General features: G+C 44.8%; 1 protein-coding gene across 9 annotated transcripts in view; it reads left to right on the top strand.

Moving 5' to 3' along the window:
• The window catches only part of PECAM1 (platelet and endothelial cell adhesion molecule 1), a 108,225-nt gene that overhangs the window by 52,360 nt on the left and 42,225 nt on the right, over window positions 1-13,640 (top strand). For all 9 annotated transcript variants that reach the window (XM_030922497.1, XM_030922499.1, XM_030922496.1 and 6 more), the window contains 4 exons: window positions 1,576-1,869; window positions 4,612-4,917; window positions 8,447-8,722; window positions 11,470-11,718. In XM_030922497.1, the coding sequence (XP_030778357.1) occupies window positions 1,576-1,869; window positions 4,612-4,917; window positions 8,447-8,722; window positions 11,470-11,718 (1,125 nt within the window). The remainder of the gene's footprint in view (window positions 1-1,575; window positions 1,870-4,611; window positions 4,918-8,446; window positions 8,723-11,469; window positions 11,719-13,640) is intronic.

Raw genomic sequence — 13,640 nt, 5'->3', positions numbered from 1 at the left:
TTGAAGTTGTTTTCTGACAGGAATTTGGAGAGTGAATATTTTATGGTGCTGATTAAACCCGGATTCTTGTGCTTGGAAAAGAGAACCACAGGGAAGATAGTGAGTGCTTTGAGATATGTCAAGGGGTATAACTAGGACCACAGGTGGGCTGCAAAAGCACCTATAGGCATTGCCAAGAGGATCTTCGAAAAGCAGGCCACCCTGGTCTGGTCTGAAGTTTGGATACAAGTCCCGACCCATGGGCATGGTTCAGGATCTTCTAGCCTGGAAAATTTTCAGGGCAGTGGCTCGCAACCAACCAACTGACAAAAACACAGCAATAGCTAGAGAGCACCCAGTTTTAAGCAATCCACCCTTCTGTCAGCCTGCTACCGTGAATGGGCCTCAACATGTGATCCGTAGTTAGCTGAATTCTATTGACAGCCTATGGTTGCTGGATATAAGCCAATTGTGTTCTGGGGACATCGGCCAGAAATGACACTATTGGCCAGTTGACCCAGAGCCTAGTTCCTGGCAGAGATTGGATAGCTGGTTGAGCGTTGTAACTGTTTTGGGTTTTAACTGGAGATGCCTGTCGTGGGCAGAGGGGAATCTGTAGTCTTTGTTTCTTGGTAGCAGGTGAGGCTGAAAATGCAAGTAGCAGCCTAAAAACTGGTTTCAAGTCCTCACCATCTGGTGAAACCTCAGAGCCCATCAGATAGAAAATGCCAGCTGGGACTGTGCTAATTCGGTAAGGCCTGGGTGGAGAAGGAGGGCCTGGGTATGACCATCTGGTTTTGGAATGGAGGTAGCGGTAATTTATTAAGCACTTAATGTATATCGGGCACTGTACAGGAGATGTTCTGGCTGCTCTCCTGTATGTTTCCTGCAAAGACCTAGTGAGATATGACTACCCCATCCAACAGGTAAGGAAACTGAGCTCAGAGAAGTTAGCTGCCCAGGGTCACACAGTACATGATAAGCCAGGACTTGAACACTTGACTGCTTGAATCCTATGCTCCCTCCAGGGGTCAAGATGTGGCAGCTCACAGGATACCTACATCTTTTTTTTTTTTTTGAGACAGAGTCTCACTCTGTCGCCCAGGCTGGAGTGCAGTGGTGCAATCTCGCCTCACTGCAACCCCCGCCTCCCAGGTTCAAGTGATTCTTGTACCTCAGCCTCTCAAGTAGCTGGGTTTACAGGCATGCACCACCACACCTGGCTAATTTTTGTATTTTTTAGTAGAGAGGGGGTTTCACGATGTTGGCCAGGCTGGTCTCGAACTGCTAACCTCAGGTGATCTGCCCACGCCTCCCAAAGTGCTGGGATTATAGGCGTGAGCCACCATGCCTAGCTCTACATCTTTATCATACTCTGCTCCTTTGCCTTGGTGGGAAAAGTTGCAGCTTAGTACCAACTGCCTCCTACTTGAGCCACTATGCACTGTTACTATCAGCCTGGCCCTGTTGGCATGTAGGACCTCTGGACTCAATACTGCATAGGATGGGATAAGATCACATCTGATGTGGTGAAGGTCACCAGGATGATGTTTCTGAGATAACAGGTATGTCTGCCTTCCTTCCCTTTGCATTTAGCTTTCACAATCAACAGTGTCGACATGAAGAGCCTGCCAGACTGGACAGTGCAAAATGGGAAGAACCTGACCCTGCAGTGCTGCGCGGATGTCAGCACCACCTCTCATGTCAAGCCTCAGCACCAGATGCTGTTCTATAAGGATGACGTGCTGTTTTACAACATCTCCTCCATGAATAGCACAGAGAGTTATTTTATTCCTGAAGCCCGGGTCTATGACTCAGGGACGTACAAATGTACTGTGATTGTGAACAACAAAGAGAAAACCACATCAGAGTACCAGGTGTTGGTGAGAGGTGAGTCCTTGGAACTAAGCACAGGCAAGCAGATGGAGCATAACACAGTGGCATGAATAACAGCTGTGAATGAATAGTGACGCTGGACTTAACTCTCCACCCATCACCCTCTCATTCATCTGCCTGGCATTTTCCTTACCTGAAAATGTAAGCACTAGATATATTTCCAATAGGCCAGGCTTTTTTTTTTTTTTTTTTTTCTTTCTTTCTTTTTTGAGATGGAGTCTCACTCTGTCGCCCAGGCTGGAGTGCAGTGGCGTTATCTCCGCTCACTGCAACCTCCACCTCCCAGGTTCAAGCGATTCTCCTGCCTCAGTCTCCCAAGTAGTTGGGATTACAGGTGTGTGCCACCACGCCTGCCTAATTTTGTATTTTTAGTAGAGACGGGGTTTCACTATGTTGGTCAGGCTGGTCTCGAACTCCTGACCTCAAGTGATCCACTTACTCTGGCCTCCCAAAGTGCTTCTTCATCTCATCTCATAAATTATGATTTCTTCCTCAAGACTCAACTCAGGCCAGGAGCAGTGGCTCACGCTTGTAATCCCAGCACTTTGGGAGGCTGAGGCAGGTGAATCACGAGGTCAGGAGATCGAGACCATCCTGGCTAACCCAGTGAAACCCCGTCTCTACTAAAAATGCAAAAACTTAGCCAGGCGTGGTGGCGGGCGCCTGTAGTCCCAACTAGTCAGGAGGCTGAGGCAGGAGAATGGTGTGAACCCGGGAGGCAGGGCTTGCAGTGAGCCGAGATCGCACCACTACACTCCAGCCTGGGCGATAGAACGAGACTCCGTCTCAAAAAAAAGACTCAACTCAATGATGTCTTCTCTTTTCAAAACAAAATTGATCTACCCAAGGGTGCCAGTCATTACAGCTCTGATGCTCTCTCTACATTCAATGGTATTTGTGTGTCTAAAGGCCACAGCGGTGTGTTAAGACACTGCATTCAGCAGTCTCTCTGCCTGGGTTACAATCTGGGGAAGTCCCTTAACAGCTCTAAACTTCAAAATCCTCACCAGTAAAAGGAAGATAACAAGACCCAGTTCAGGCAATTATTGAGAGGGTTAAAAGCTGTCATGTGGGTAGAGTGCTTAGCAAAATTTCCAGCACCTAGTGAGTTCCTAATAAATGGAAATTTATTTATTTATTTTGAGACAGAGTCTTCCTCTGTCGCCCAGGCTAAAGTGCGATGGTGCAACCTTGGCTCACTGCAACCTTCACCTCCTGGGTTCAAGCAATTCTCCTGTCTGAGCCTCCCAAGAAACTTGGATTTCAAGCATGTGCCACTGTGCATGGATAATTTTTTGTATTTTTAGTAAAGATGGGATTTTACCATGTTGGCCAGGCTGGTCTCGAACTCCTGACTTCAAGTGATTTACCCACCTTGGCCTCCCAGAGTGTTGGGATTACAGGCGCGAGCCACCATGCCCAGTCCACAAATTTCCTATTTCACTCAGTATTGCCATCCTTTCTTACACATCTGTCTGCTCTTCTAGATAGTGAAATTGTAAAGACAGAGATGGTGGTTGGTTTATTTTTATATCTTGAACAATGAATCTGGCTCATAGTAGGCATTCAGTCAATGTTCATGGAATAAATTAAAGTCAGTCCTAGCCTGTGGCTGCGTTCAATAAAGGGTAACAACAATCACAGTGACACTGACAAATACTGACTACCTTTCCCCTCTAAGCATCATCTGTTGGGAATCCGATTGTGTCCTCTTCCCAATGGGATTATAAACCATTGAAAGAAAACACCAACTACATCTTGACCATATATTATTTTTTAAATTAATTTTTAAAATTAATTTAATTTAATTTTTTTTTTTGAGACAGAGTCTTACTCTGTTGCCCAGGCTGGAGTGCAGTGGCGTGATCTCAGCTCACTGCAACCTCTGCCTTCGGGGTTCAAGCAGTTCTCCTGCCTCAGCCTCCCAAGTAGCTGGGATTACAGATGCCTGCCACCATGCCCGGCTAAGTTTTTGTATTTTTAGTAGAGACAGGGTTTCACCACGTTGGCCAGGCTGGTCTCGAACTCCTGACCTCAGGTGATCCCCCTGCCTCAGCCTCCGAAAGTGTTGGGATTACAGATGTGAGCCACCTTGCGTGGCCTTAGTGGTGATTTCTGTGATTTTGGTGCACCCATCACCTGAGCAGTGCACACTGTACCCAGTGTGTAGTCTTTCATCCCTCGCCCCACTCCCACTCTTTCCCCTGAGTCCCCAGAGTCCATTGTCTCATTCTTATGCCTTTGCTTCCTCATAGCTTAACTCCCATTGAGCGTATTTTATATTTTTTCTTTTCTTTTCTTTTCTTTTTTGAGACAGGGTCTCTGTTGCCCAGGCTGGAGTGCAGTGGTGGGCTCACTGCTCACTGCCACCTCAACCTCCTGGACTGAAGCAATTCTCCCACCTCCCAAGTAGCTGGGACTACCAGTGCGCACCACTAACTACTACTGGCTAATTTTTAAATTTTTTGTAGATATGGCATTTCACTGTGTTGCCCAGGCTGGTCTCAAACTCCTGGGCTCAAGAGATCCACCCACCTCAGCCTCCAGATTTTATATTTTTCAAATTACCTGGTACTGTGCTGGGTACATACCTGTTCAGTTATTACCTGGTAGGTCGCACTGGGTATTCAGAGAACAAAAAAGAGTCCTCTCATGGGTCAACTACAGTCACTCAGCGGAGGGAGGCTTGTGTCTCTCAATCAGGCTGATACTGACAGACTTTCTCTTTCCCCATAGGAGTGCCCAGTCCCAGGGTGACACTGGACAAGAAAGAGGCTATCCAAGGTGGGGTCGTGAGGGTCAACTGTTCCGTCCCAGAGGAAAAGGCCCCAATACACTTCACAATTGAAAAACTTGAACTAAATAAAAAAATGGCCAAGCAAAAAAGAGAGAAAACTTCTCGGGACCAGAATTTTGTGATGCTGGAATTCCCCATTGAGGAACAGGACCGCGTTTTATCCTTCCGATGTCAAGCTAGGATCATTGCTGGGATCCATGTGCAGACCTCAGAATCTACCAAGAGTGAACTGGTCACCGTAAGGGGTCAGAGTCCTGCTCCCTTTCTCATCGTTCTTTGTGGTTTCTGGTTTGGCATGGGGAGAAAGAACCCAGAACTGGAAAGAGGTTGGGCCTTCTGACTGGGCTGTTGTTCTCAGGACTTAAGACCTGTTCTTAATCATTTTAAGCCAGTTATTTTTCAAGCTTTTTTGACTGTGATACAATTAAATTGCATGTAATTTTTCAAACGAGAGTTTCGCCAACAACACTTTACTCTTAATATATATGATGCTTTTTGTTTGGTTGGTTTGGTTTTTTGTGTGTGTTTTTTGTTTTTTTTGAGACAGAGTCTCGCTCTGTCGCCCAGGCTGGAGTGCAGTGACGTGATCTTGGCTCAGTGCAGCCTCTGCCTCCTGGATTCAAGCAATTCTTATGCCTCAGCCTCCAGAGAAGCTGGGATTACAGGTGTGCACCACCACGCCTGACTAATTTTTGTATTTTTAGTAGAGACGGGGTTTCTCCATGTTGGTCAGGCTGGTCTCGAACTCCCAACCTCAGGTGATCTGCCTGCCTTAGCCTCCCAAAGTGCTGAGATTACAGGCATGAACCACCACAGCTGGTCTGTGCATTTTCAGTTAAAAACTTCAGCATGAGGCCAGGCATGGTGGCTCACGTCTGTAATCCCAGCATTTTGGGAGGCCGAGGCAGGTGGATCACCTGAAGTCAGGAGTTTGAGACCAGCCTGGACAGCATGGTGAAACCCTGTCTCTACTAAAAATACAAAAATTAGCCAAGTGTGGTGGTGGGCACCTGTAGTCCCAGCTACTCTGGAGGCTGAGGCAAGAGGATCACCTCCTGGGAGGTGGAGGTTGCAGTGAGCCACCGTGTCACTGTACTCCAGCCTGGGTGATTGAGTGAGACTCCATTTCAAAACAACAGCAACAACAAAAACTTCAGCAGGAAAACCTTATCATAAAATAAAAAGACAAATGACAAACTGGAGAAAGTATTTGCATAGTACCTTTGACAAAGAGCTAATTCCTTTAATTTATAAAAGGTTTGGCCAACTGTGCCTGGCTCAATATTGCCAAAGTGCTCTTCAAGATGCCTGAACATTTTCATCAGAAGTGATGCTAGTGTTTATTTTCCCACATCCTTACCAACAGAGTCTTTTCCTTCCTTCCCTTCCTTCCTTCCTTCCTTCCTTCCTTCCTTCCTTCCTTCCTTCCTTCCTTCCTTCCTTCCTTCCTTCTCTCTCTCTCTCTCTTTCTCTCTCTCTCTCTATCTCTCTTTTTTCTTTCTTTTTTTCTAAATAGAGATTAGGGTCTTGCTATGTTGACCAGGCTGTTCTCGAATTCCTGGTCTCAAGTGATCCTCCCATCTCGGCCTCCCAAAGTGCTAGGATTGCAGGCATGAGCCACTGCGCCTGGTCCCAACAGAGTATTTCAATGTTTTATTATTTTTGACAATCTAGTTGAGGTATAGTGATATATATCATTGTTGTGGTGGTTTGTATTTCTTTAGTTTTTAGTGAGGTTGAGTTTGTTTATTCATCTGTTACATTTTTTTCCCGTAAATTGACTATTCATATATGCTTTGTCATTTTTATTGTGAATCACAAAACTCCAGTGCCATAAAGAAACAGGATAGGTAAATTTGACTAAAGTCATTTTTATTGTTCCTGATTGGATTTGTTCAAGCCCTTTATTTTATTTTTATTTTTATTTATTTATTTATTTTTTTGAGATGGAGTCTCACTCTGTCGCCCAGGCTGGGGTGCAGTGGCACGATCTCAACTCACTGCAACGTCCGCCCACCAGGTTCAAGTGATTCTCGTGCCTCAGCCTCCCGAGTATGTGGGATTCCAGGGGGCTGCCACCATGCCCAGCTAATTTTTGTATTTTTAGTAGAGACAGAGTTTCACCATCTTGGCCAGGCTGGTCTTAAACGCCTGACCTCGTAATCCACCCACCTCGGCCTCTCAAAGTGCTGGGATTACAGGTGTGAACCACCGTGCCTGCCCCCTTTATTTTATTTTTAAAAATATTTTATAATATGTTTTTTTGAGATGGAGGGTCTCACCATGTTTCCTAGGCTGGTCTTAAACTCCTTAGCTCAGGCAATTCTCCTGCCTCAGCCTCCCAAAGTGCTGAAGTTGCAGGCGTGAGCCACCGCCCCCAGATGAGTCTTTTATAAATTAATTAGTTATTTTGTCAGTGATATTATGTAAATATTTTCTCTAGTTTGTCATTTTTCTTTTAGTTTTATGATAAGTTTTCCATGCTGAAGTTTCTAATCTTCAGTTAGTCAAATTTACCTGTTTTGTTTCTTTATGGCGCTTCAGTTTTGTGATTCATACTTAAAAGTCTTGACATACATTCTTCACATGTCAAGATTATTAAAGGAAAAAAACGCATCTATGTTTTCTTTTCCTGTGCTGTGGTTTCACTTCTTGTTCCCCTGCATTTAAATATCTGGTGCATCTGGAGTTGATTTGGGTGAAAGAAAAACACCCTTCAGCTATTATTAAGGTTCCCCAGAAGACCTAAAATTTGAGAGTCCTAAAACATGTAAAGGATGCCTTCCCCTTTTTTACTTTTACTTGAGAAGTCATATGCTATTATTTTATGATAACTTCTTATTATGAATTGACTTTATAATGTTAAAAATCACTAATGAATATTAAAGTATTAGATTACTCTAAATTCACTATTAGCATTTTTTAAATATCCCTACTCTATATTTTACACAGTTGGAATCTGTGTATATATTCCAGTTTATGCCCTGGGCTTGTTTTTTTGTTGTAAGTGGAAACAAAAGCCTAGGACCTATCCCTACTTCCCTGAAGATCCTATGCCCTGGTTGGTATCTGACCTATACTTGATTAAAATTATTTTTCTTTTTTAATAGAGATAAGGTCTCACTATGTTGCCCAGAGGCTGTTCTAGAACTCCTGGGCTTTCTAAGTGTTAGGATTACAGGCATAAGACCCCACGCCCAGGCAAAATTGTTTTTCAACTGTGTGAGTCATGAAATCAGTTTAGTGAGTGATGGCCAGGATTTTAAAAAATGAAATAGAAAAGACTAGAAGCCACTTTTTTGGAGGCATGCGATTATTTAAATATGCATTTCCATGAAGCAGCCCATTTCACATAGCTGAACTTTTTTAAGCTATAGTATCTTCCTGCTGAAATACCAAGCTTCCATGAAGTGCTGACAAGAGCCTAGAAAATTCGTAGTGGGCAGGAGGAAGATCATTTCTAAATACAGTGGTTATTTCTGAAGTCGTCCGAACAAGGTTCTGCAGGCGAGATCTAGAGAAGGTGTTTGGCCTTTGGGAAGCTTCAGAAAGCCAGAGAATTGCAGTGAAGAAGCCTGAAGATGCAAGAGTGAGTTAGAAGGGAGGGGGTATGAGAGCAGCCCAGGCAAAAGTTTTAGAGAAGAAATGTTGAATTTTTAAAGTTAGTTAGGAACAATAGAAGTTGGAAAAGGGGAAGCAGCAAAAAGAGCAGATGAGGTTCCTCTTGCGCAGGTTTGCACCTGAGTCCAACCAGGTTGCCTTCCTCTCTTGCAGAATCCTTCTCTACACCCAAGTTCCACATCAGCCCCACTGGAATGATCACAGAAGGAGCTCAACTCCACATTAAGTGCACCATTCAAGTGACTCACCTGGCCCAGGAGTTTCCAGAAATCATAATTCAGAAGGACAAGGTGATTGTGGCCCACAGCAGACACGGCAACGAGGCTGTGTACTCAGTCATGGCCATGGTGGAGCACAATGGCAACTACACGTGCAAAGTGGAGTCCAGCCGCATATCCAAGGTCAGCAGCATCATCGTCAACATAACAGGTAGGGCTGCTGCTGTGGGAGGGTGTTGGCATATGGTGGGCTCAAGGAGCCAATATGCTGCAATCCAGCATGGCCAAAGAGAGCTGATACATTTCCTGCTCCTGCTTATCTGAATGGATGTGCTCAGGTGGGGCTTTGGTGTTCGTGGGAAGAAGCCAGTGCAGAGCAAGTTAACAGTCTACTGTGCTTGTTGAGGGTACAGGCTCCGGCACCAAAACTCAACCCTGCCGCTCACTGCTTCTGTGACCTTGGGTGAGTTATTGAACGTGCCGCAGCTCTGTGAGATGTGATGATGACCACACTCACCTTTTAGGACTGCTATAATGAGATAACTATGCTATAAGCATGAGTGGAGAGACTTGTACAGAGTGAGACTCTATGAATACTGGTTACTGTTTTCTTTACTCTGTCATATTTCTCCATCCCCTGTGACAAGCACTATGCTAGATCCCAGACATGGGTCCTATGTCAGGGCCACAAATGAGAAAGTGTTAGTAAATTCAAAAATAATGATAACATGGTTGGGCATGGTGGCTCACGTCTGTAATCCCAGGACTTGAGAGGCCAAGGTGGGCAGATCACTTGAGGCTAGGAGTTCGAGACCAGCCTGGCCAATATGGTAAAACCCCATCTCTACTAAAAATACAAAAATTAGCTGGGCATGGCAGCATGCCTGTAATCTCACCTACTCGGTAGGCTGAGGCACAAGAATCTCTTGAACCTGGGAGGCAGAGGCTGCTGTGAGCTGAGATCATGCCACTGTACTCCAGCCTGGGCCACAGAGTGAGACTCTGTCTCAAAAAAAAGAAAGAAATAACAACAATTACCCTTTGTTGAACACTGTATGATGGGTTTATATATATTTTCTTTTCTTTTTTTCCAAAAAGGGTAGAGTATATGTTTTTCCAAAAATATACTCTACCTTTCTTGTTTATTATGTGTATGCAGTCACTAGAATGTAAGCCGCTGAGAGCAGGAACATTATTTTGTTCAGTGCTATATCCTTAACACCTAGAACAGTGCCTGGCACACAGTAGGAAGTCAATACATATTTGTTGGATGAAGGAATGAGTGTTGGATGACAATGTTTCAGGGGATAGAGAGAGTCAGCACTTCTTGATTGCACGGTGAAGGTGTTCTCGTGTGTCTGCGTTCATACGTTCATTCATTCATTTGTTCTCTTATTTACTAAAAGCCTCCTATGTGTCAAGCACTGAGTGTGCAGTGTCAGCAACAGTCCCCAGCATCATAAGTAGGCTGCCAACTACCCAACTGGGATATTGGCATATACATTGGATCCTGCTGGTCTATAGTGTGTGTTAGCAATTTAGTAAATATTGGTCATGACTTACATTTTGATGACTCATGATATTTTTTTGCTGATACAATTTATATTATCTCATTAAAGAAAAGTACAAGTTCAACACATATTGAGCACTTTCTGTATGCTGGGCAACTTACTGGGGATAAAGAGCTACCTAAGATTCGGTTTTACCTGTGAAGAATTCATAGACATAAATAGACCCGTCTACAGCATTTTGTGATAGAAGCCCAGATGGACTGAGACATTCTGTCTCAGACACTTTCCCTGGATAACTTTCTCCAAGAGGCCTTTCCCTGATTCCCCAAGGCTAAGTTCAGTGTTTTTTCTTTTCTTTTTTTTTGAGACTGAGTTTTGTTCTTGTTGCCCAGGCTGGAGTGAGGTGGCGCAATCTTGGCTCACTGCAACCTCCACCTCCCGGGTTCAAGCGATTCTCCTGCCTCAGCCTCCTGAGTAGCTGGGATTATAGGCCCCTGCCACCACACCTAGATACTTTTTGTGTTTTTAGTAGAGACAGGGTTTCACCACGTTGGCCAGGCTCCTCTTGATCTCCTGACCTTGTGATCCGCCCGCCTCAGCCTCCCGAAATGCTAGGATTACAGGCATGAGCCACCACGCCCTGCCAGTTCAGTGTTTTTTCTATGGGCTCTGCCACAAACAGTGCATCTAAATCAACCATTAAATGTAAGCACTTTGAAGTCAGAGACTGTTTCTTATTCACTGCTACTCTAGCAAGGGGCCCACCACAGAGAGAACTTGCAATAAATACTTGTGGGGTGAAATAAGTGAGTGAATAAATAAATGAGTGAATTCATGAATCAATATTTGCTGCATTACAAGCTGCAAAACTTTCCTTTCCTTTTCTTTTCTTTTTTTTTTTTGAAATGGAGTTTCACTCTTGTTGCCTAGGCTGGAGTGCAGTGGAGCCATCTCGGCTCACTGCAACCTCTGCCTCCTGGGTTCAAAGGATTCTCTTGCTTCAGCCTCCTGAGTATCTGGGATTATAGGCACCACCATGCCTGGCTAATTTTATATTTTTATTAGAGATGGGGTTTCACCAAGTTGCTCAGGCTGGTCTCAACTCCTGACCTTGGGTGATCCACCCACCTCTGCCTCCCAAAGTGCTGGGATTACAGGTGTGAGCCACCACACCTGACCACAAGTGGCAAAACTTTTCTAATCCTTATCATTGAAATAAATTGGATTAACAAGAAAGGAAAACATGCCATTGGAATCCTAGGCAAAGAATGAACCCTAATGCCTTATTGGGGTGATCATTAGGTATATGAGAAGCAAAGGAAAACTTTTTGCTGGAAGTTGGAAGTTGGTTCTGCTAAGAGCACCCGACCCAAGGGCCTCTCCAGGAAGGGGCTTTTAGGGTGGTGGCCAGACACATCTGGCTCCATTCCCACTCACTGTGTTTCAGAACTATTTTCCAAGCCCGAACTGGAACCTTCCTTCACACGTCTGGACCAAGGTGAAAGACTGAACCTGTCCTGCTCCATCCCAGGAGCACCTCCAGCCAATTTCACCATCCAGAAGGAAGACACGATTGTGTCTCAGACTCAAGATTTCACCAAGATAGCCTCAAAGTGGGACAGTGGGACGTATATCTGCACTGCAGGTATTGACAAAGTGGTCAAGAAAAGCAACACAGTCCAGATAGTCGTATGTGGTGAGTATATCATTGCTGACTCAGAAGGCATCCGGGGTTGAATGGGAGAAAGGAAATTTATCTGCAGCTGCCGCCCTATCCGGTCTGAGCAGACTCAGGCAGGGTAAGAACTAGAGGGAGAGAAGGGTGAAATCAAAAGGCCAAAGAAACAAGGAGGTATTCCTGCTCAGAGCACTGATTCACTGATGATGATGTGGCCTCTGACGTGCTAAGATTCTGGCAAGATTCTGCCTCCTGGAACAAGCACCCACCCAAAAAGTCAGGAAGGAAACACTACTTAGTCAATGTCAAACTTTTTTTTTTTTCTTCGAGACAGCGTCTCACTTTGTCTCCCAGGCTAGAGTGCAGTGGCACAATCTCAGCTCACTGCAACCTCTGCCTCCTAGGTTCAAGCGATTCTCCTGCCTCAGCCTCCCGAGTAGCTGGGATTACAGGTGCCCACCACCACATCTGGCTAATTTTTGTATTTTTATTTTTCTTATTTTTATTTATTTATTTATTTATTTTTGAGATGCAGTCTCGCTCTGTCGCCCAGGCTGGAGTACAGTGGCACGATCTGGGCTCACTGCAAGCTCCGCCTCCTGGGTTCACGCGATTCTCCTGCCTCAGCCTCCCGACTAGCTGGGACTACAGGCACCCGCAACCACGCTTGGTTAATTTTTTTTTTTTTATTTTTAGTAGAGACAGGGTTTCACCATGTTAGCTAGGATGGTCTCGATCTCCTGACCTCATGATCTGCCCGCCTTGGTCTCACAATCCTGGGATTACAGGCGTGAGCCACCACACCCAGCCAAGAATATCAAAATTCCATTTTTTCAATCTGTAACCTGGCTAACCCAAAAGGTAAGATTACCAGTGGACAGAATGTAGGTGTTTGACCACCAGGAGCTGGGCTTCTCAGGCCTGAATGTGCATGCAAGACCTGGTAAAATACAGGTTCTGATTCAGTATTTTAGGCCCAGATGGGGCCAGATTCTGTATCTCTAACTAGCATTTTGGTGATGTGGATGCTGTTGGTCTGTGGACCACACTTTGGGTGGTGAGATTCTAGATGATTATAGAACTCCAGTTAAGTTGTCACTGTCACTATATTGTCCAGTCACGATCCTTTCATTTAACCTGTGACTGTGTTTTATCAAGCTAAGATTCTATTATAGCTTCAACTGTAGCAGGATTTTTAGCCTATTTTCAGTGCTCTAACCACCTAACTCAAAAGGCAGGAATGCAAGAGACAAATGTGTGTTATTGCATTTTATTTTATTTTTTGTTCCTGGGAGGAGGAAATCTCATTGTATAAGGTTTAAATAATCTAACGCCTAAATAATGACCTAATATAATTCTTATCTGTTAAGAGACTGAAGCACTAAGGAGAATTTTTTTTCTTTCTTTCTTTCTTTCTTTTTTTTTTTTGAGACAGAGTTTTGCTTTTGTTGCCTAGGCTTGAGCGCAATGACATGATCTCGGCTCAGCAAAACCTCTGCCTCCTGGGTTCAAGGGATTATCCTGCCTCAGCCTCCCTAGTAGCTAGGATTACAGGCATGCGCCACCATGCCCAGCTAGTTTTGTATTTTCAGTAGAGACGGGGTTTCTCCATGTTGGTCAGGCTGGTCTTGAACTCCTGACCTCAGGTGATCCACCCACCTCAGCCTCCCAAAGTGCTGGGATTACAGGCATGAGCCACCATGACTGACTGAGAAGAATTTAAAAACATATATATTGTCTGGATCTGGTGGATTATGCCTGTAATCCCAACACTTTGGGAGGCCAAGGTGGGTGGATCACCTGAGGTCAGGAGTTTGAGACCAGCCTGGCCAACATGGTAAAACCCCCTCTCTACTAAAAATACAAAAGTTAGCAGGGTGTGGTGGCAGGCACCTGTAATCCCAGCTACTCGGGAGGCTGAGGCAGAAGAATCCCTTGGA

This window comes from Rhinopithecus roxellana, chromosome 19 (genome assembly GCF_007565055.1).
Source record: "Rhinopithecus roxellana isolate Shanxi Qingling chromosome 19, ASM756505v1, whole genome shotgun sequence".
In the NCBI taxonomy this organism is placed as follows: domain Eukaryota; kingdom Metazoa; phylum Chordata; class Mammalia; order Primates; family Cercopithecidae; genus Rhinopithecus; species Rhinopithecus roxellana.
Note: the sequence above shows the minus strand (reverse complement) of the source record. Positions and strands in the feature narration are given on the sequence as shown.